At 44.6% G+C, this 21,589-nt stretch overlaps 1 protein-coding gene across 1 annotated transcript in view; it reads left to right on the forward strand.

The window, feature by feature from the left end:
* Nucleotides 1-21,589, forward strand: part of CFAP47 (cilia and flagella associated protein 47) — a 773,444-nt gene that overhangs the window by 242,283 nt on the left and 509,572 nt on the right. Inside the window, exons 36-37 of the mRNA XM_059724382.1 lie at nt 10,740-10,874; nt 10,986-11,098. Coding sequence (XP_059580365.1) covers nt 10,740-10,874; nt 10,986-11,098 — 248 coding nt within the window. The remainder of the gene's footprint in view (nt 1-10,739; nt 10,875-10,985; nt 11,099-21,589) is intronic.

Below are 21,589 nucleotides of genomic sequence, written 5' to 3' on the forward strand. Positions count from 1 at the left end.
TGGACAGTATAAAAGCTGCAAGTCACAATTCTGTGAATAACTGATATATGCATTTTATCAGAATTAATATGTATTAACTTGATAGCCTGCCTAAAACCCCTTGGAAATAGTAAAAGATTTTACAAGAAGTATCATGAAAAAGTGAGTTTTCTCAAACCACTGATGATGTATATAGCGGTCAAAGACTTCATGTGTTTTATTTTGGGTGCATAAACAGTTGTTTTCAATCCTAAAAGTATATTGTGATAAACTAATTTATCAAGAAGATATGAGTTAGTGATTTGGTAAACTGAATTGAAAAGAATACAAATGTTGTAAATGTTGCACAGATGAAAAAGATGACTCCTCAACGTTGCTGAAAATCTTGGTTTCCATGGTCACCTAATGAGTGCTGTAATGACAACTACTAAGTCACAAAGTACCATACTTTCTTCCATATGATGCACAGCTTTTTTCCAAAACCCAGCTGCTAGAAATTGAAATGAAAATTATAGGTGAGAAATATGATAGGAACAGGTTCTGCAGTGATCCACATTGAGCAGAACAATGAGTAGGCTCAGCTGTCTAGCAGCTGCTACTCAGTACAAGGAAAAATCTTTTACTCCTTTATTCTGCCTTTCAAAAACAAGGCCTATATTATATTTTGGAATTTGTTGTTTGTGAGAAAATATAAGATATTTTACATTTGGGAAATATTTCTGAATGAAATTAGCATTAATGTTGCTTTTAATAAAGCACTGGTGAAGTACTCTGACGTTTGTCTTTCACAGACTTTAACATTTACAGACAAACTCTTCATCCTGATACTATAAAACTGCAAAACTCTAAACAAGCTGTCAGAAACAGGTAAGCTAGAGAATTTTACAGTCTGAGCATGTCCTCATGAGACATTTACTGCGGAGCTGACTAATTAGCACTGCAGTAACTATCTCAGTATCTACATGTGCACTCCTGTTAAGGGAGTAGGAAACTAATCAGTTCTGCAGCAGGGTAGAACTTGTGTATCTACTACTTGTATATATTACCCTGCTGCAGAATTTTTTTGTGTGCAGCAGTGCACCTGTAGTCATTGATTTGGCGGGCTAGGGCACAAGGGTACTTCATTGTGGGGGCTGCCTGCTTGCTAGCCCCACGCTGAAGCACTTTCATGACTCAGCCAGCCCCTCTGCAGCACACTGGGCCTGGTCAGACCAGCCTTGGGCTGGCATCCTGACCTCTGGGGCCCCCTGCCAGCTAGAGCTGCTCTGACTGGGCTCCATGTGCTGCACATGAATAAACTCCAGAGCTGATTGCTCCTGAGTTAATTGATCCCCAGCAGACATTCAAATAGTGTGCTTGGCAGCAAGAAGCTCTGGAGTTAATTCATGTGCATTCATCACACATATAGATGTGCTCTTGATACTTAATTTACTGCTGGAAAAAAGTTTGGGTCTAGTACTGATTTCCTCAACAAAAAAAGTGAAAATTGTTCATAGTATTGTAGTGGTAAATCTGTTCTAAAGGACTCTTTGGAGTCTTAAGTAAACATTGTGCTACCAAGGGAAAGTTATTTTATTTTGGACTTGCTGAACATCAGGGTTGATGTGTAGTGGGTGCATGTGCACCCTTTGCGCGTGGCGGTGCACCCCCTGCAAAAAGGCACTGCCGACACTGTTGGCGGTGCCTGTGGGCGGTCACCGCCCGCCACCCCGCTGCCAGTCCATGATTGCCTCTGGCTGCTGTCGACACTACCAGCAGGGCCTGTGGGTGGTCACCGACCCATGGTCGGCTCTTGCCACCCTGCGCCCCCGCTGCCGCTGCTGGTGCCAGCAACGTCTGTGGGAGCTCCTCGCTCACTGCTACCGGGCCTCTGCTGCCGCCAGTGCAGCTATGTCCCCCCAGCCACTGGGGGCACGTGCTGTTCATGCTGAACATTTTGACCTCTTGCTTTATTGCATAAATTGTTGTTGTTGTTGTGCAACTGTATTCCATCTTGTCATTTCTCTGGGAGTTTGGCAGGTTGTTTTTTACTAAACTGTTCTGACAGTGATTTCAATGTAACCTGTAGAGATGGAACGAAAATGTCTTTTGTAACCATTTTCCAGTTCCACGCTGTCCTTAATGGACATATACAGTATACAGTTAAAATATCCCCTTCATTTCTCCACTCTGTGCTGGTTTACAGTTGCAACTTCACCAGGAAGAACAGTATGATTATTTTACTTAAAGGACGAACTTGAATTCTGGAGACACCTACAGTGGGGTGGCTGTGAAAAATATTCTCATCCTACCTGGAATAGTTTGGAGGGGAGATTCTCTGTGTGAAAGTTCACATGATTCTGTAGTTTTGAGTTGATCCTAGGTTAATATTATTGATATTAGACCATATCAAAGGTGTGTTTCACATTAAAATAAGGGGAAAAAAAAGAGAAATGGCTTAGTAGGCTTCAGTCTTTTCTGTTTGCAATCTCAGACATCCCTTAAATAAGTGCAAAACTCTTTAAATGGAAAATAAATATTAGAAAGATATTTAATATATTTTATTCTCCAGTAAGCTTTTAGAAGGAGCACACAGGGAAGTAAGTTAGCCCAGTGTTACTAGCCCATTCTTTGTGGGCTACTTGTAAGTACTATATTGGACCTTAGCAGTCTTTTACATGAGTTTAGTGAAGCAATTGGCATGTGCCAATAACATGGCTATGATGCTTGTAGTATGCCACCATGTGGCATCCATGGTGCTGCCTTGCATCATAAGGATGTATTATATAGCAATCCAAATGGACCTATCTTTGAATTTGTCTAATCCCTTTCTTGAATTTGGTTGCATGATCTACCTCTACAACTGCCTTTGGCAGTGAGTTCAGGCACAGTACAATCTTACAGTGGTGTAATTAACTGCACTGAAGTGCATGTGTAGATGGTGACTGGGTGGGGACCAAACTCCTGGCTGCCGCCTAGCTACACAACTCCACAGGTTCTGCACCCTCATGCCCTAGCCAGCCCCTTTACTTCCTGATGCTGCCACCCACAGTTGGGCCTGGCTCTCCTGCCACCCTGGGCCTGCTCCATGCCAGCTTAAATTGCTGCTGTTATGGGTGCACATGTAGATGCTGAGCCCGGGAATAGCTTACTCCTGTGCAAACTGCACTGGACTTTATTGCTATGTGGTAATTGTATGAAATTAAGGCAAAACAATAAACTCTGAAGCTCAATGTCTTCACGTGCGCCTGGGATTGCAGCCATTAGTGCTAGGCTGGAGCATACCTGGGCTGGCTGGGTACCTGGGGGGATCAGCCCCAGGCTCTGGGTGGCAGTTTCGAGTGGTGGAGGGGCTGACTGGGGCACAAGGGTGCTACAGTGTGGGGCTAGCCAGCGGCAGCCCCACACTGTAGTACCTTTGTGCCCCCACCAGCTCTGGTCACTGCTTACACATGCGTTTCAGCATGTTAAATGACTCCACTGTAGGATAGTAATTTTCCCAGACAGTACTATCCTACAGAGGAGTTAATTCATTTACTACACTCTAATATGGGCATAGATGGTGATGCTTTACTGTGGAGCTAATTTGTCAGCTCTGCAGTAAAGTGCATGTGTAGACGTACCCACTGGCTAAGTACAGACGGTCAAAAACCTGAGGCTGAATCTATTCTATCTTCACAGGTTAGTCTAAGCTGTGTAGATTGAACCAATGCTTTGTGTTTAAAAAATACTACTTTTGTTTGCTTTAAACCTATGTCATTTCAGTGAATGCCCTCTAGTTCTTGTATTCTGGAATTTTGTGAATAACATTTTCTTATTCACTTTATCCATATCCCTCAGGATTTTACAGACATGTGTCATATAGCCTCTTAGCATTCTCCTTTCCAAGTGGAAGAATTTTAGCCTTTTTAATCTTTCCTCATTACCTTTGTTGCCCTTCTCTGTACCTTTTCTAATTCCATTACATCCTTTAGAACTCTCAGATGAATGCCATCTTCTCCTGGCGACATACTACAGTTTAACCTGTCTATTTGTTTTATAACCTCCTCTATTATTACTTTAGTTTGATCCGACTCTTCAGATATAGGTGCCAAGAAGAATTGAGTTCATATGGGAATCTCCCTAGTATTCTCTACAGAGAAGAATGATTAAAATAATTCATTTCACTTCTCTGCTCTGGCCTTGAACGCACCTTTTACACCTTGGGATATAAAAGTCCTTTGTTTGTTTGTTCCCTCCAATAAGTAAACAAAATTATTCTCCCTGTTCTTCTGCATTTCTGTTCTTATGAATATTCTAATGAGAAAACTGGGTACTTGTCACAAACATATTTTGCTATTTCCTCATAAAAATGTCCATAAATATATGTGTGTGTCCAATGGTGAGGCAACTCTCAAGGATATCAAGGCATACATAATATCCAGGACATCAGAAATGTAGCTGCTTGATTATTATTGTACAAGAGTAGTAAGATACATTTTGTTATGATAAAACTAGTGGAAACAGATAAGCTGCAGACACAATGCACATTATTTGGGGAGTATAAAATATAGTTTCATAGTAGCTAGGATCAGGAGGGACCTGAACAGATCCTGTAGCCTGACCCCCTGCCACAGGCAGGAATGAGTGCTGGGTTCACAAGATCCCAGACAGGTGATCGTTCAACCTCCTCTTGAATTTGCCCAAGGTAGGGGCAAGGACCACCTCCCTGGGAAGTTGGTTCCAGATTTTGGCCACCCTAACTGTAAAATATTGCCTTCTGATCTCCAACTTAAACCTGTTCTCCATCAGCTTATGACCATTGTTCCTCAACACCCCAGGTGGAGCTGGGGAGAAAAGAGCTCTGCCTATTTGCTGTTGATCTCCCCTGATAAGCTTATAGGCAACCACCAGGTCCCCCCTCAGCCTCCTCTTGCTGAGGCTGAACAGGTTCAGGTCTTTCAGTCTCTCCTCGTAGGGCCTGTCCTGCTGCCCTCTCACCAAGTGGGTGGCCCTTCTCCGAACCCTCTCCAGGCTGGCCACATCTTTTCTGAAGTGCGGTGCCCGGTACTGGACGCAGTACTCCAACTGTGGCCTGACCAGTGTTGCATAGAGGGGGAGTATCACCTCTCTGGACCGGCTTGAGATGCACCTTTGGATGCATGACAAGGTATGGCTGGCCTTGCTGGCTGCGGTCTGTCATTGGCTGCTCATGTTCATCTTGGAGTCAATAATGACTCCGAGATCCCTTTCTGCCTCTGTGCTTTCAAGAAGGGAACTCCCAGCCTGTATGTATGCTGTGGATTCCTTCTCCCAAGATGCAGCACCCTGCGTTTGTTTATGTTGAACCCCATCCTATTCTCATCTGCCCACTTTTGTAGTCTGTCTAAATCTAGTTGCAGCCTTTCTCTCCCTACAAGTGTGTCCATCCCGCATCACATCTTAGTGTCATCAGCGAACTTGGACAGCGTGCTTTCCACCCCTTCGTTCAAGTCACTGATGAAGATGTTAAACAGTGCAGGCCAGAGGACCGAGCCCTGGGGTACCCCACTGCTCACATCTCGCCAGGTCGAGTACAACCCGTCCACCACTACTCTCTGGGTGCGCCCCATCAGCCAATGTTTTACCCATCCAACTGTGCAGGCATCAATGCTACAGTCACTTAATTTATTGATGAGGATGGGGTGAGAGACAGTGTCAAAGGCCTTCTTAAAGTCTAGAAAGACTATGTCCACAGCGGCACCATCATCTAAGGATTTAGTTACTCGGTCATAAAAGGCAATCAGGTTGGTCTGGCAGGACCTGCCTTTGGTGAAGACATGCTGATTGCCCCTGAGCATGATCTCCCCTGCAGGCCCCCCACAGATGTGCTCCTTGATGATCCTCTCCAAGAGCTCCCTGAGCACCGAGGTGAGGCTTACAGGCCTGTAATTACTTGGGTCCTCCTTCCTCCTCTTCTTAAAAATTGGGACCACATTAGCCAGTTTCCAATCCCCTAGCACCTGGCCAGATGACCACGAGTGCTCATACAGCCGGGCCAAAGGCTCCATGATGACCCCTGCCAGCTCCCTCAACACCCTTGGGTGCAGGGCATCTGGACCTGCAGATTTAAAAATGTCTAGCCCTTCCAGAAGATCCCTAACTACATCTGCACTGACTGAAGGCTTGATAGAGTTATCCCCAAGATTGTAACTATGTCTGGTAGGTGGGATATCCCGGTCCCTGTTCAGGAAAACAGAGGCAAAGCAACTGTTAAAAATATCAGCTTTCTTGTCTGGCATGGCCACCAGATTACCGTTTGTGTCTTGCAGGGGCCCTGCATTGCCTGGTGCCCTCTTCTTGTTCCCAACGTACTTGAAAAAGGACTTTTTGTTGTCCTTAATCCTGGACGCTAGCCTGAGTTCCATCTCTGCCTTGGCCTTCCTTATAGCCCTCCTACACTCCCGGGCCGAGGAGGAGTACTATATATATAATCAGAAATAGCATGTAGCTGTTAAGTTTTGAATGACTGTTACTTAAAAGTTTCAGTGGATTTTGAAACTGAGTTGATACCTATTAGAGATAAGGTATGCAGAGCCACAGAAGAGACTAAAGGAATAATTTGAAGAATAAAGAGCATGGAGTGGTGTGATGGAGACTACAAGAAACAGTTGAGGATCAGTATGCAGCAAGAATAATATGGCTTCAGAACTGGAATTGGTCTTATGCTGAGGAATATGATAAAGACACAAGAAATGCCAAGAGGCTGATAAGAATATACATGTGTGGCTGGGTGGAGAAGATGCAGTCTGAAAAAAACACTAATATGGCATTGTGCAGGGGTATCTGTGTATGAAGAAAAGGATATTTACCCTGAGCAAATCTGATAAAAGAAAACATCAAAATATTTAATATGACAGATAATGCAACTATAGAATGATGGAAAGAGTATGCTAGTGAAATTGATAAAGGTGAACAACAAATAAACATTTTTCAGGCAAAGGATACAGTTGCAGAAGAAGGAAATTTTGAAGGGATTCTAGGGGCAATTACAATGCTTGTTAACAGTAAAGCACAGCCTTCCAATGAATTATTAGGCGCAGGAGGTATATGTTGGAAATAGATTGGAAAGCTGGGCTGCAGCTGGCAGGATGAAGTTCAGTGCTGACAAATGCAAGATGTTACAAGGTGTAAACAGTGACCAGAGCTGGTGGGAGCACAAAGGTGCTACAGTGCAGGGGCTGCCTGCTGGCTAGCCCCACACTGTAGCACGCTCATGTCCCTGTGAGCCCCTCCACCACCTGAAACTGCCATCCGGAGCCTGGGGCTGATCCCTCAAATGCATGCAGGATCAGGCAGTTCAGCTTTGCTTTCCCACTTCTGTTAGAAACATATCCATCTTATTTAGCAACTGGAAGAAACAGTTGAGAATTTTACCCCAAATGAGCTATCTCAATTCTGTGTGATACAAGATATCTCCATGTTCTGTTTTAATGTCAGCAAGGAGCTATTGATAGTGGTGAAGGTTCAAGCCCTACCTCAGATGAAATTCACTCTTGAAACAACCACACCTGTGCCTGAGTTTCAGTGTATTACTTTTCTGCATGACATCTGTTGGTGTATGAGGCAGTGAAGCTGCTTCAAAGCTCACCATTCAGTATTTGCATTTTGGTGTTGATGTCCCCTATTACACCAGCCTTGCATCTTATTGTTTCATATACCTTTGTTGCATTTTTTTTTTGCTTTCTTCCAGCCCAGCTGAAATGTATTAATTGTTTAGCACACATTGAAAATAAGTCTTCTCCTCTGGTTGTCCCCTTCTTACTCTGAAGTGCTTCAAGTTTCTCAGTAACCTTAAGCATTGAGCCTATTCCTCATGCCAGTATGAGCAGTTGGGCTGTATCTGACACATCATTACTCATCAAGTGCCACTGAAAAATTTTGAACATTTTGGCCTTTTCTTTCAGCGTGCAAAGCAAATCTGTCCTCGTATCTTCAGTTTGTCTCCTCATAGTATGAGCTGAAAGACACATCATTTGTCAAGTTTTTTTTTTAGGACATACCTCCTTAATCACTTTCATCATATACTCTTTTGTGAATTCTCCATCTGTAAAAAGCCTCCCACCATCAGCAAGCAACTTAGCCATGTGATAACTAGCTTGAACAATTGCTAGGGTTTGCTTAGAATATCTTCTAAAAATTTTCTGCTGACTAGACAAACCATTTCTCAGAGCTTCTACTTTGTCACTCCTAGGTTGCCCTACTGAGCAGCTGCCCCCTCCCCCCCAATCTAAATCTATCTATCTATCTATCTGTATGATAGATGTATCAGAATAACAGATGATATTGTATTCCTTGAACAATTAAACAGTGTCTTGGCTAAGAAGGCATGCTGCTTTGTCTTTGCTTTGCACAAAGAAGTAGTCATATATCTACTATTCACTGAACACTTGCTACTCACTAGGTGTATCTATATGAGATGTTTACTGTACAGTTGACTAATTAGCTGTGAAATAAATGTTTTGGCATCTCCATGTATGCCCCTATTAGGCTGGAGTAAACTTATTTACAAATCTTTCTATCTTTCTGCGAAGTAAAAAGCTCCATGGCAGCACTCATGTAGATGTTGCCCAGTTGGCTCGGGCACAAGGGTGTTTCAGTGTGGGAGCAGCCTGCCAGCTAGGATCACACTGAAGCTCCTGCATGACCCAGTCAGCCCCTGCACAGCACATGGAGCTGGGGTGAACAGCTGCAGGTTGGCAGGCAGACCCTCAGAGCCTCTTACCAGCTGAGGCTGTTCTGCCCAGGCTCCACATGCTGCACTTGAATAAATTGTGGCGCTTATTGCTTCAGTGTTAATAGCTCCCAGGCGCATGTTCAAATGGTGCTCCCAGGAGGAATTAACTGTGGAGCAATAAGTTCCTCAGTTTATTCAGGCACCATAATTCCACTTTTAGACTCACCCACTATGAATTTCTTTTCAACAATGACATGGCAATGGGTGGTTCTTTCAGGAGAGCATGTGTACAGAGATTACTGGACTGCCTGGCTGGCACTAATGCTAAACTAATTAGAGGCACTGCTTTCTGAGTGAATTTTAGGAACTCACCACAACCTTTTAGTTTTTCTGGGAAAGCAGTGGGAATGACATGTGGAACACCCACTAATGCATTCCTGTCCCCAACAAACCTTAGGGACAGATAGTCCTGCACACCAAGGGAAGTAAAGGGACAGGCAGCTTTTCCTCACACGCTACATTGCAAGCAAGTTCTACCTCCCCTACACCCTACAGAAGGTTCCTGCCTGCAGAGTGTTCCCACCTACTACAATTGCACAAATGCAGTACAATGCAGCTCCTTTCTTGGATGCTCCAGAAGTCTGTCTGTTTGAGGACATGCTGAAAAAAGCCACTGCTGCAACTTCTTCCTGGGATGTGGCACACCAAGATCTAGGACTAGCAGACTGTGAGGAACATTTCAAAATGTAGGAACCATGGCAGCAGCTGCAGCCACAGCTGTGCTGTCTGTGCCGGGCTGTTCAGGGACACATTACTATTGCCCAGTGTAGTACTCTTTGGGACACATGGAAGAGCCATAACAACAGTTGCAGCCACAGCTGTGCAGTCCATGCTGGGTTCCTTGGGGACATGCTGGTAGTTCAGTCCCTGTCCCAGCTGCTTCCCAGTGCAGCACACTTTGAGACACCTGGAGGGACTGCTATGGCAGTTGCAGCAACAGCCATATGGTCTGTTCTGTACCATACACTAAGCTGATCAGGAACATGTTGGTGGCTTTGTTGTGTTCCTAGCTGCTGCAGTTGCTGCTCAGTGCGGGGTGCAGAGAGGACCACCTAGCTTCTTTGTGTGTCCCAGTGCATGCTCTGCTAGGCAGCTGCTGTAGTGGCAAGGACTGGGACAGAAGTGGCAGCCTGGCATGCAGTGCAGAATGGACCACCTGGCCTGCTTTGATTTAGGCCTGCTCTGGCTTAGGGACATGTAACTAGTCCACATGTCCCTAAGCCATTCTGCACTGTGCACTAAGCTGGTCAGGGATCTGCCATTGCCTCGGTCCCAGTCCTTGCTGCTGCTGCAGCTGCTTCAGGGGTGTGATACAGAATGGGATGGATGGCTGTGGCTCCCACCGTAGCTCCTCTGCATATCCCAAGGCCCAGTGTGCTTTGGGACACTCCTCTTAGTCTGTCGGGTCCTGGAGCTTGACAGACTGGTTAGAAAAGCTCCAGATCTAGCCCAAGGGCTGTACATTGCCAACCCCTGTTTTAGTCGCATGTCTTTGTGGGGAGTCAATGCCATAATATTTTCTCTTCATTACATGATAAATGTCATGTAGAAGTGCACTGGTGATATGCTATATTTAGAAGTAGCTATGGTAAGTGTTACATATTTAGTTACAAAAATTTACAAGCTATATGACTATATGCTTATCTTGCTAGAAAAAACTTGGACAGATATATTTCTTAACCAGTAAGATTGGTTTGCTGTTTCTGTTATATTCTGTTTCGTTAAAATGTATTTATTTTTCAAAAAATGTGGAAGAAAGGTATAGAACAATATTTTCCATTTCATTCTTTAAATGATGTTTCTTTTACCTAGATAGTCATTTTTGTGAATTAGTTTTCTAAATGCTAATGAATTTTTTATTTCAGTTGTGTACCTCACTCAGATGTTAATAGGCTAAGTTAAAAACAGGTATACATCTTAAAGAGCTATTTTACATTTTAAATTCTGCATCTTAATAAATAACCTTCAATTTTACATGCAAGTTTAGAATTAATATTTATTGTTTCTTTTTCTGTTTTTAAATTAGGCCACTGACATCTGTGATCCAAATCCAGTCATGATGCTTATGCTCTGTGTCTATTTGTATGAAATACTACCTCAATATTTACCCAAGAGGACTATTGAGTTTACTGGTACACTCCATGCTACTCTTGTTAAACAGGTACTGATACTCTTAACTAACCAAAGCAGACTACTTATGGGCAGTGTATTTTTCATTCTAAAAAGCAACGAAGCAAAACATTAAAAAAAATACTTTGTTTTGTTGTGATAGGTGCGTCTGAAAAATCCAAGTTTTAAACCTTTGATATACAGTGCTACAATTGTAGGAAGAGAGTGTGCTGATTTCTCTTTACCTAAGGGAAACACTGTTGTCATTGCCCCGAAGTAAGTAACCATTGGTTTAGTTATATTAAATGTGATAATTTTATAGATTTAGCAATAAGCAACTAAAAGGAAGCAATACTGTGGTTTCTAGTTATAGAGGAAAAACAGAATGTATTCACTTAGGGAGTTTTTTCATTTTATATACAAAGACAAAGAATAATCAGTATAAAGATCAAATACCTCCTTAAATTCGTGTTCATCCAGTTTAACTCATCAATATCATACTTCTTGGTTGTCTCAGAACAACTCTACACATATATCTCTTCAGTCCTAACAGGAGCCTCCTTTCTCTGGAAATAATGTCCCATTGTGATGAAAGCCTTATATTTGAGCTTGGATTCACTGTTCCAAATTTCCCTCAAGTAGAGCTGACGAAGCTCCTCAGAAAATTCATCCACATTTCTGGCGTTAACACCTTAGGTCAATGTGTGGTGATAAAATCCTTTTCTATAGGCTACCTGTTTTGATATCTTGCTGTTATACTCGAGGAATGTCTTTTGTTATGCTGTAGCAAGATGGAAAGTTCAGGAGGTCATGTCAAGACTTTGATAGTCTTGTTAGTGAACCTCATTGCAACCTGCAGATGAGAATTGTTTAAGCTACAACATGTAGTTTTTTCTATAGCTTACATTTCTAAAATGCTAACTTACTTCAGGGTCACTAAGGGATTTAATGTTTGGAAAATATTGTACTGCAACAGACATTTACTAGTTGAAAACCTAACTTTTCTATATTATATGTGTTGTGCTTCTTCTGTGTTTCCTCATTGAGTATTCCGGGCATTTTTTATGTAAAGGTTTTTCTTCACTGCACACAGATTAACTGCAAAAAGCCCACAGTAGCCATGTGTCCCATTAGTAGTAAGTGGAACACCCAGCATTATGTATTTACAGGCTTTGTACCCCATATCTGAAGTAAAAGAAACGGATTAGTGTTGGCAAAATGTAAAACAGGCCAAATTTTGTAAAGAAATAAGCTTATATTCACATTTCTAAAGCAGGGAGGAAGGGTGGGGGTGAGAGAAGAGAACCTGTCAAAGTAGACATTATCCTTTAAAAAATTTAAGGAACTGACAGCAAATGTAGTGCTCTTTTAAGATGATCAAAATTTTAATATTAAATAACATGCCTATTGTAAATATGTGCAGAAAGTAGAAATGGGTAATGCTGTATTACCATTGATCTTTGAAGCTGATTTGTTTCAGTTTTCTTTGCAATTACTTCAGATAGGAATTAAAATAAAAAGGTAATCTTGAAAAATATCATGTATTTTTATGAAAGGTCAATACCATGGTTGTTTTTCACTTAACCTTTTGAAGAGCATAAAAAGACACAAGCAAATGTATGCACATTTTGGCTTTAAGCCTGTCATTATATAATGTAGTATATTTATGGAAAAATTGATGGAAATGAAATGTGCTCAAAAATTTATAACTGATTTGTGACTACTAAGTACAGTCCTAACCAAAATTTATTGTAATACAATCTTGCTTGCACTCTTAGGCCACTACACTTAAAATATATAAATAAGTAATAACTAATATATGTATGGTAAAAACTAATATTATTACATACTTAAGTGCTTACCATGTGTTTGTGTGGGTGTATGGTAAATTATTGTTAATAGCTTTGTTAATGAGGTATAGAAAACAGAATGCTATGACTCAAAGCAAGATGAGGTAGATGACATGTGTGTTTGGGAGTTTTACTTGTTTTGACTTCTTAATATGTCACAGTAATGTAAATAATATGCTAAAATTTCTGTTTAATTGGTTATACCTCTGCACAGTGCTATAGCCACTGGCTGAACTTTATAGTATCACTACAAATGGCAGATAACCTTCATGAAGCAAGTAGTAAAGCATCAATAAAATCTAACCATCATATATAATGATTTTTCTAACTCAAAAGGCACTGTACTCAATAAAAGTAGCTGTATGTTTGGACCTTATGACAGGCCAACATGAACAAATTAGTCAGTGGGGTGAACTGAGAAACCATTAATCAATCTCAACTATTCTTATCTATAACTGGTGCTTTATTTCCCAAAGCAGAGGAAAATAGCAGGAAAAATTGATTGGAGAGAGGAAAGAGTTTAGATAGAAGGATGTGAATGTGGGAATGGAAACTGGTTTTCCTTAAGAAGAGTTTTGTTTGGTAGCCAAGAATCCATGATATCACAGCCAAGGAAGAGGACAGCTTTGGCTTAAGCCCATCCTGACCCAGTTAGTTCTGATCGAGAGATCAGGGCAAGTCATCCTCAGGACAAGAGTCACCCACAGTATGCCCAGAGCAGCACCCTGGTCCCAGCTAGGCTGAGTGAGGCAATCAGGGCAGCCAGTCCCCTGAAACCTTAGGTAGCACACCCCACCTTCCCGTCCTTAAAAGCCAGGCCCAGCCCACAGTCTTCTTGTCCTGGTAAAGGTGCAGCAGAGAAAGTCAGGCTGACCATTAAGCAAAAGGAAAAATGCCTGTGTAGGGCTAGGGAGACCACCTGACTGGAAGGGGCAGTGCTTTGGGGCACACACTCTGGGAAGACCGCTTCAGGCTCAACTCTGAAAAACTTCTTCACAGTCAGGGTGTCCAGACTGCAATAAGCTCCCTCCAGAGGTGGTACAATCACCTACCCTGGAAATCTGCAAGAGGAGACTGGACAGCCACCTTGCTGGGGTCACCTGACCCCAGCTGTCTTCCCTGCCTAGTGCAGGGGGGCTGGACCTGATGATCTTGTGAGGTCTCTTCCAGCCCCTAACAATCTATGAACATAAGCCCAGTGCTGCTGAAGCAAAGCAAGCAATCTGGCCCTATGTGGTTCAGGGGAAAGTAGCCCTGGGAAAGGGGCTGCAGGAGACAGCCGGGTAGCCAATGTCACAACCCAAAGTTGTGATTTTTTTGTTTGTGTGCGCTTCGGCACTGCTAAATTATTTTTCCCGCTAAATTGCAGCTTCTTTGCACGGTGGAGTTTTCTGCTGCAGAAGAGAACCCCGGTGCAACGGAGAATTTCCCGCCAATTTGAAGCTTTCTTTGCATGGTGCATTTCTTTTGCATCTAAGAAATGCACGGTGCAAGGAGTTCCCGCCATTTGTATGAGAATTCGTGCCACATTATTGGCCGGTTCTAACATATGCACACGTGACGGCTAGCGATTGGCTTGCTAGCCGTATAAAGAGCTTGAGTGGTTTCCGCCCAAGTTGGAGGGCTCCACGAACACCAGGAGAGAGAGAGAGAGAAAACCTTCGCCTCGCGTGAAGATCTCTAAGCGCTGCAGATCCTTACGGATCCAACGCATTTCTTAAAAGGCAACAGAGGCCTGAACAGCCTCTGGCCTCTCCCCGTCGCCGATAGATTCCTAGATGTATCCCTTCCTGCACGAGAAACTACCGAACCCATGGAGCTTCAACAACTCCGTGGGAAAGAATGAATTTGTCGTAGTCCTCTAACGAGGATTTAAGCGGAGCTGTGCCTGGAAAACTGTCCAGCCTACACCACGACCATCTTTGGTGTAAGTAAACAATCTTTAAATCAACCACTACGCATCCGTGACTAATTCTAGCTCGTCTCCGGTCTTCTCCGACCCCGCATGCCCGGGCTGCTGGCCACGGCCCGCATGCACAAAAGGGCCTGGATCGCTCCCGGCCCGCACAGCCAAGACCCTCAGGAGTGCTGGGAGATGAGAGCAAAGGGAAGTATGGCTTATACAGTGACATTGACCTAGGTTGAGAGAAACTTTTAGATGGGAAGTGGGTGCTGGTGTTGATGTTTGTGTTGCATTTAAGCTTGATGCTGGAGGACCAGATTGTGGCTGCAGGGGAGGATTGGAGGCCACATACCAGGGTGCCTGAGGCATTCAGCATTTCAAGCCCCATGAAGTGGGGAGGGGAGAGTGTGAGCGAAACTGGGAAGGCTGGAGCTGATAGGGCCAGAGTCTGCACCCTGAGAATGAGAGGGGGCAGGCCAGAGCCTTGAGGTACAGTTCGAGTGGGCCTAAGCTTAGGAGTCCACAGTTAGAGCAACTGGTGGACCAAAGCGAAGAGGGCTTTGGCCTGTACAGCTGTGGTCACCAACTAGTGGATCTCGATCCAACAGTAGATCTTGGAGCCTCTTGGAGTCTATCCAAGGCTGGGGTGGGGGGCTGAGTACACGTGTGCATGAACGTGTTCCCCAGCCCAGCAGGTCAATCTGTGGCGGAGGGAAGGAGTGGGGGCTAAATTGAGACCCCAGCACTGAGGGACAATGCTGCAGAGGCAGGAGCAGCAGTAAGTTGAGTGGGGCCCTGGCCAGGTAGGACTTAACTGCTGGGGAGGTGTACCCCCAAATAATTTTTTCTCCCTCTGCCTCGATCTGCGCCCCACTTCCCTCCCCACAGACTTTGCTGCTGGGCAGGGTGGGTGGGGGTTGGCGCAGTGCACAGTAGAACTTGGGTTGCTTTTAAATGTGAAAGGTGATGTCCTACTTAAAAGGTTGGAGAACATTGCCCTACAGGCTGGTGCAGGTATTGAGAGTAACATCTCTGAGGCATGGGCAGAGCCAGATTGATGCATAGGCAAACTAGGCACATGCCTAGGGCCCTAAATGAAGAAGGGGCCCAGTTTTGCTTATTTTATATATTATAATTATTGAGTGAAAAAAAAAAAGTAATATAAACATTTCATCTTCAGCTGGGGGCCCATGAGTTTGTTTGCCTAGGGCCCACTAAAACATTTATCTGGCCCTGGACATGGGTGTAGCTATAGATTCATAGATTCATAGATGTTAGGGTCGGAAGGGACCTCAATAGATCATCGAGTCCGACCCCCTGCATAGGCAGGAAAGAGTGCTGGGTCTAGATGACCCCAGCTAGATGGTTATCTAACCTCCTCTTGAAGACCCCCAGGGTAGGGGAGAGCACCACCTCCCTTGGGAGCCCGTTCCAGACCTTGGCCACTCGAACTGTGAAGAAGTTCTTCCTAATGTCCAGTCTAAATCTGCTCTCTGCTAGCTTATGGCCATTATTTCTTGTAACCCCCGGGGTTGCCTTGGTGAATAAAACCTCACCAATTCCCTTCTGTGCCCCCGTGATGAACTTATAGGCAGGCACAAGGTCGCCTCTCAACCTTCTCTTGCGGAGGCTGAAAAGGTCCAGTTTCTCTAGTCTCTCCTTGTAGGGCTTGGTCTGCAGGCCCTTGACCATAACAGTGGCCCTTCTCTGGACCCTCTCCAGGTTATCCACATCCCTCTTGAATTGCGGCACCCAGAATTGCACTCAGTACTCCAACTGCGGTCTGACCAGCGCCTGATAGAGGGGAAGTATCACCTCCTTGGACCTATTCATCATGCATCTGCTGATGCACGATAAAGTGCCATTGGCTTTTCTGATGGCTTCGTCACACTGCCGACTCATGTTCATCTTCGAGTCCACTAGGACTCCAAGATCCCTTTCCACTTCCGTTCCACCCAGCAGGTCATTCCCTAGGCTGTAGGTGTGCTGGACATTTTTCCTCCCTAGGTGCAGCACTTTGCATTTCTCCTTGTTGAACTGCATTCTGTTGTTTTCTGCCCACTTGTCTAACCTGTCCAGGTCTGCTTGCAGCTGTTCCCTGCCCTCCGGCGTGTCCACTTCTCCCCATAGCTTTGTGTCATCTGCAAACTTGGACAGAGTACATTTCACTCCCTCATCCAAGTCGCTGATGAAGACATTAAAGAGTATCGGTCCAAGGACCGAGCCCTGCGGGACCCCACTGCCCACACCCTTCCATGTCGAAGCCGACCCATCCACCACGACTCTCTGGGTGCGACCCTCCAGCCAATTCGCCACCCACCGGACTGTGTAGTCATCCAAGTCACAGCCTCTTAACTTGTTCACCAGTATGGGTTAGGATACCGTATTGAAGGCCTTCTGGAAGTCTAAGTATACGACATCCTCCCCTCCTCCTGTGTCCAGGTGTTTCGTAACCTGGTCATAAAAAGAGACTAGATTGGTCAGGCACGATCTGCCTGCCACAAACCCGTGCTGGTTTCCCCTCAGCATAATTTGTCCTGCCGGGCTCTCACAAATGTGAGCCTTGATAATTTTTTCAAAGACTTTGCCAAGGATGGAGGTGAGACTGACTGGCCTATAGTTGCCCGGGTCCTCCTTCCTCCCCTTCTCGAAAATGGGGACCACATTGGGCCTTTTCCAGTCCTCCGGGACTTGGCCCATGTGCCACAAGCATTCAAATATTCCCGCCAGTGTCTCTGCAATGATGTCGGCCAGTGCCTTCAGCACCCTCATCCGGGCCTGCTGACTTAAAGGCATCCAGTTCTTCCAAGTGACTCTGCACCATCTCAGGGTCTACACATGGAAGTCTGGTGCCTTGCTGCTGCCTCTCTACAACCCCAGTGAGAGACTTGTGCCCCTTGCTTAGGAACACTGAGGCAAAAAATTTGAGGAGTTCAGCCTTGTCCCCCCTGTCCGTCACCAATTGTTTCTGCCCATTTAGCAGGGGTCCTATTCCTCCCTGGGCCTTCCTTTTACTCCCTATATATCTAAAAAACAGTTTCTTGGTGTCCTTTGCTTGGGATGCCATCCTCAGCTCCATGGTAGCTTTGGCCCGTCTAACTGCCTCCCTACAATCACGAGCAGAGGAGGTATATTCATCTTTGGTGATCTCTCCCTGTTTCCACTTTTTATGTGCTCCCCTTTTGGCCCTTAGGCTGCCCTGGATTTCTGCGGTCAGCCAGGGAAGCCTCCTGGCCCCTTTCCCTCTTTTACCCCACACGGGGATCGTCTCGCTTTGTGCCCGAAGGATCGTTTCCTTAAGGCACAGCCACCCTTCTTGGGCTCCCATCACTTCAAAACTCCTACTCTGCAGTGCATCCTTGACTAATCGTCTGAGTTCATTTAAATCAGCTTTCCTAAAGTCTAGCACTTTCACCCTACTAGTTACCTTACACACTCCCATAGGGGAGGACAGAGGCCACAAATACAGCCCATAAGGGAACTGGTGCCCTGAGACACTGATAAGGCCACAGTTTAGTGCCCTGGGGCAAGACGGGGGGCTCGCTGGGCATGGGGAAAATTAGCTGGTTAAGGAATCGAGACTCACTTTGGGACCCTGGGGGCAGCCTCCCTATACACTATAACAAACATCAAGACATGGCAGGAAAAGTGAAAAGTGGCATAGTCCAAGGAACTGGAGTGGGGCAGTAGTCACATGACCACCAGGGCGCATCACAGCCAGACCTGAAAGCCAAGTCCTTTTGCAGTGACTAAGGTCCCCTTTAGTCCTGGTTTAGATGTCCTACTCCAAAGTTGGAAACCCTGCTCAATGGTCATCTAACCTGCAGTTGCCTAAACGTACTTAATATCTTTCTTTATCTCCTATATTTCCCTATGCACCTGCTTTTTCTATATTCATAGAGTTGCCCCACTTGAACAGCTACCTTGCCTTTCTTCAGCTTAAATTTTGTTGGTGTCTAAAAACTAGATGAAATAGTACCTAGCTTGTAATGCATACTTACAATAGAGTTCAACACAAAACAAAGTAATCATAGCTATTTTCATTCAGAAACACTGCCTAGAAGATGTGATGGTGCACATCCTTTATTTAAAAGCTAGTAGTTGGAACATTCACCAAGTAAGTGGGTGAGACCTGCATTTTAGAAATTTCCCAGCTGGAGGGCATTCAAACCCACAGTAGTTGCATCCTAATCATTACATGCTATGACTGCATTGCTGAGCCAACAAAACTAGATTGCTTCTTCCCCTCACCTCCACCCCCCCACAAAGCCTTTACATATACTAGGAAGCCATCTGAAAATTGTGTTCTAGGTAAGTGTAGGCAGGCCCAAACTTTGTTAAAATCATAACTTAAAGCTTCATTTTGCACTCTTTACCTGCATTAGCATATGTTTTTAAAATAGAGATTAGGCTTACTCAACAACCTCAAGTAGAAATAACATCAATGCTGTTCCTTGTTAGAGAGAAAACATCAACATCAGTGCTTGTGGCTTGTCATCATTTTTCTTTTAAGTTGGGTGACATTGTTGCTCTGGGGGGTCAGGCCAACTCTCAGGATCTCAATATTGCGCTGTTAGACAGGAGACTGTGACACAATTGCACATATACAAAACAATTAGGTGCACACACACACACACACACACACACACACACACACACACACACACTACCAGCTCAGGCACATACACATTCAAACCAGCCTAGGCACATGCATACTTATCACCAATTCAAGCACATACACTATACACTCCAAACATTAGACACAGATTACTAATTCATATATCATGCACACAATGCCATATATACACACACACACACACACATACACACACACTAGCAACTCAGATACACACACATTCAAAATAACCAGTTTAGGTTCAGGCACACCTGTTACCAGTTTAAGCCCATACACGCTACACCCACCACATTTAGACAGAATTAGTTACCAGTTACCAACACCTGCACATCCAATACACATACATGGATTACTAATTCATATACCACACACACACACACACACAATGATATCTATATATGTGTATTCACTTATTCACACACATACCACCCACATACACATACACACAGGTGAGTTCCTAAGTTGGGTGTTGTGATGTGTATGTATGCATGTGCTTGGTGTAGTTGGGATACCTGGGGAAAGGTTAAGGTAAGAAAGTAGAATTGTAGGGAGTTAAAGTTACTGGAAATGAAAGTCACCAGGACTGGGATTAGAACTGGTAGACTAGAGGGGCCTGGGCTGAAGAACTGAGGCTCGGGGGTAACTTTAGGTTAATTGATTAAAAGACAATGCCCAAATCCTGCAGAACAGGGAAGCATTTCAGCACAGAGGCTGGGTCTGGAGCCAGAGCTATGGGGAAGCTGAAAAGGTAGATGGGGAGAGGGAAAAATGGGACTAAGGGAAAGTGTGAGTGTTAAAGAGGGGCTCTGGGTGTGGGGAGCCAGAGGATGGCTCCAGGGCAGGTAGAGAAGTAGTAGATGCTGGAAGTTGGAGCAAGCTGCAGGAGCTGGGAAACTGCAGCGGGGGAGCCTGAAAACAGAGACAGACAGCAGAAAATCAAAGAAAAAGCATTGGGAGAGACTAAGAGGCAGCAGGAGCAGCGGGAAAGCAGGGAAAGGCAGCAGAAAGTCACAGGGAAAAGGCATTAGGAATTGACAGGAGATTGGGAAACTAGTGGAGAGGGGTGGGGGCTGGAATTGAGAGAGAGAGCAAGAATGAGGCTGCAATTTAAGATAAGGAAGGGACTGGGATTCAGTAAAACATGACCCAACTCGGGGTTACAGATGACAGTGGTTTTATTGAACAGGGGAGATGGTGACACAATGCCAAACTGGTTCCCTTGCACGCATGCATGCACGCACGCACGCATGCACACACACACACACACAATGGCAGCAGGGGTTAAAGAGGCTTGGTGCAGGGGTGAAGTCCAGGAGGAGAAAGGGAGAGAGAGAGAGAGAGTCCAAATTGTAGGAGGTGTGCTGGTAATATCTACCTATCCAGGCTGGAAGGGGTCCTTGTCCAGTAGGTGTTGTCCAGAGGGGGGTCGCCGGCAGGGCCTCTGGTTGGATAGGTGGTGTGGCATGGTGCTGGTCCAGATGGAGAGGGCATCCCACTGGGTCTGTCTTCACTGCCTCTTTTTATAGAGGCAGACCTTGTGTGACGCTAGTGACAGGAGGCATGCCCAAACAAGGGTCAGCCCCTAGTGAACTGAGCATGTGTGCTCCATGCAGGGATGTGCAGTTTCTGGTGTCTGTAATGGTGAGAGTTACTGGTTTTGCAGGGTCCTTTGTCTTTCACATGCTGGTCTTGTCTCTGTTCCTGGGTGAGGTCCGTGGTTCCTGGTTGAATCAATGCCAGGTGATGGCCCAGTCATTACAGGCCATTCAGTAGAGGCCTGTTACCATTCTATTTCAGTCATTCCCAATCACACTTATTCATCGGGGAACCAATTTACGTGGGAGGGGTACGTGACTCATACAGTTGCAACATGGACTGTCGAGGCAGAGGACAGAAGATGGAGACTTGACATATAAAATGGAAACTTGACATGACTTTGGTTCACTTACAAACACAGGCCTAAACCATACACTATCCATATGAAACCATAAAAATCAATACGAAAATGATGATAATACAATATACAACAGTAAAAATCAATACAAACCTAATAATAATACAATATACAATGGTGGATATCCAAAACCAAAAACTTGATACCAAAATAAAAGTGTTTAAAGTTTATCCTACATCTTAGCTTACTTATACTTATCTATAGGGAAAAGAGAGGGAGAGAAAAAGTCAGAAATGGTTGGGGAAGGGGAAAGAATGCATTTTAAAATAAATACACCCCCCCCCCCCAAAAAAAAAAAAAAACAACAAAAAACTGGGGGTTTTGCTACAACACCCACTGGGATGTTAGAAGATCCTGTAAAACACTGATTGCCTTTTTATAAATAAATTAAACTAGGTGTTTTACAAACCATACTTTATTATGA

Source organism: Alligator mississippiensis, chromosome 1, assembly GCF_030867095.1.
Source record: "Alligator mississippiensis isolate rAllMis1 chromosome 1, rAllMis1, whole genome shotgun sequence".
NCBI classification, from domain to species: domain Eukaryota; kingdom Metazoa; phylum Chordata; order Crocodylia; family Alligatoridae; genus Alligator; species Alligator mississippiensis.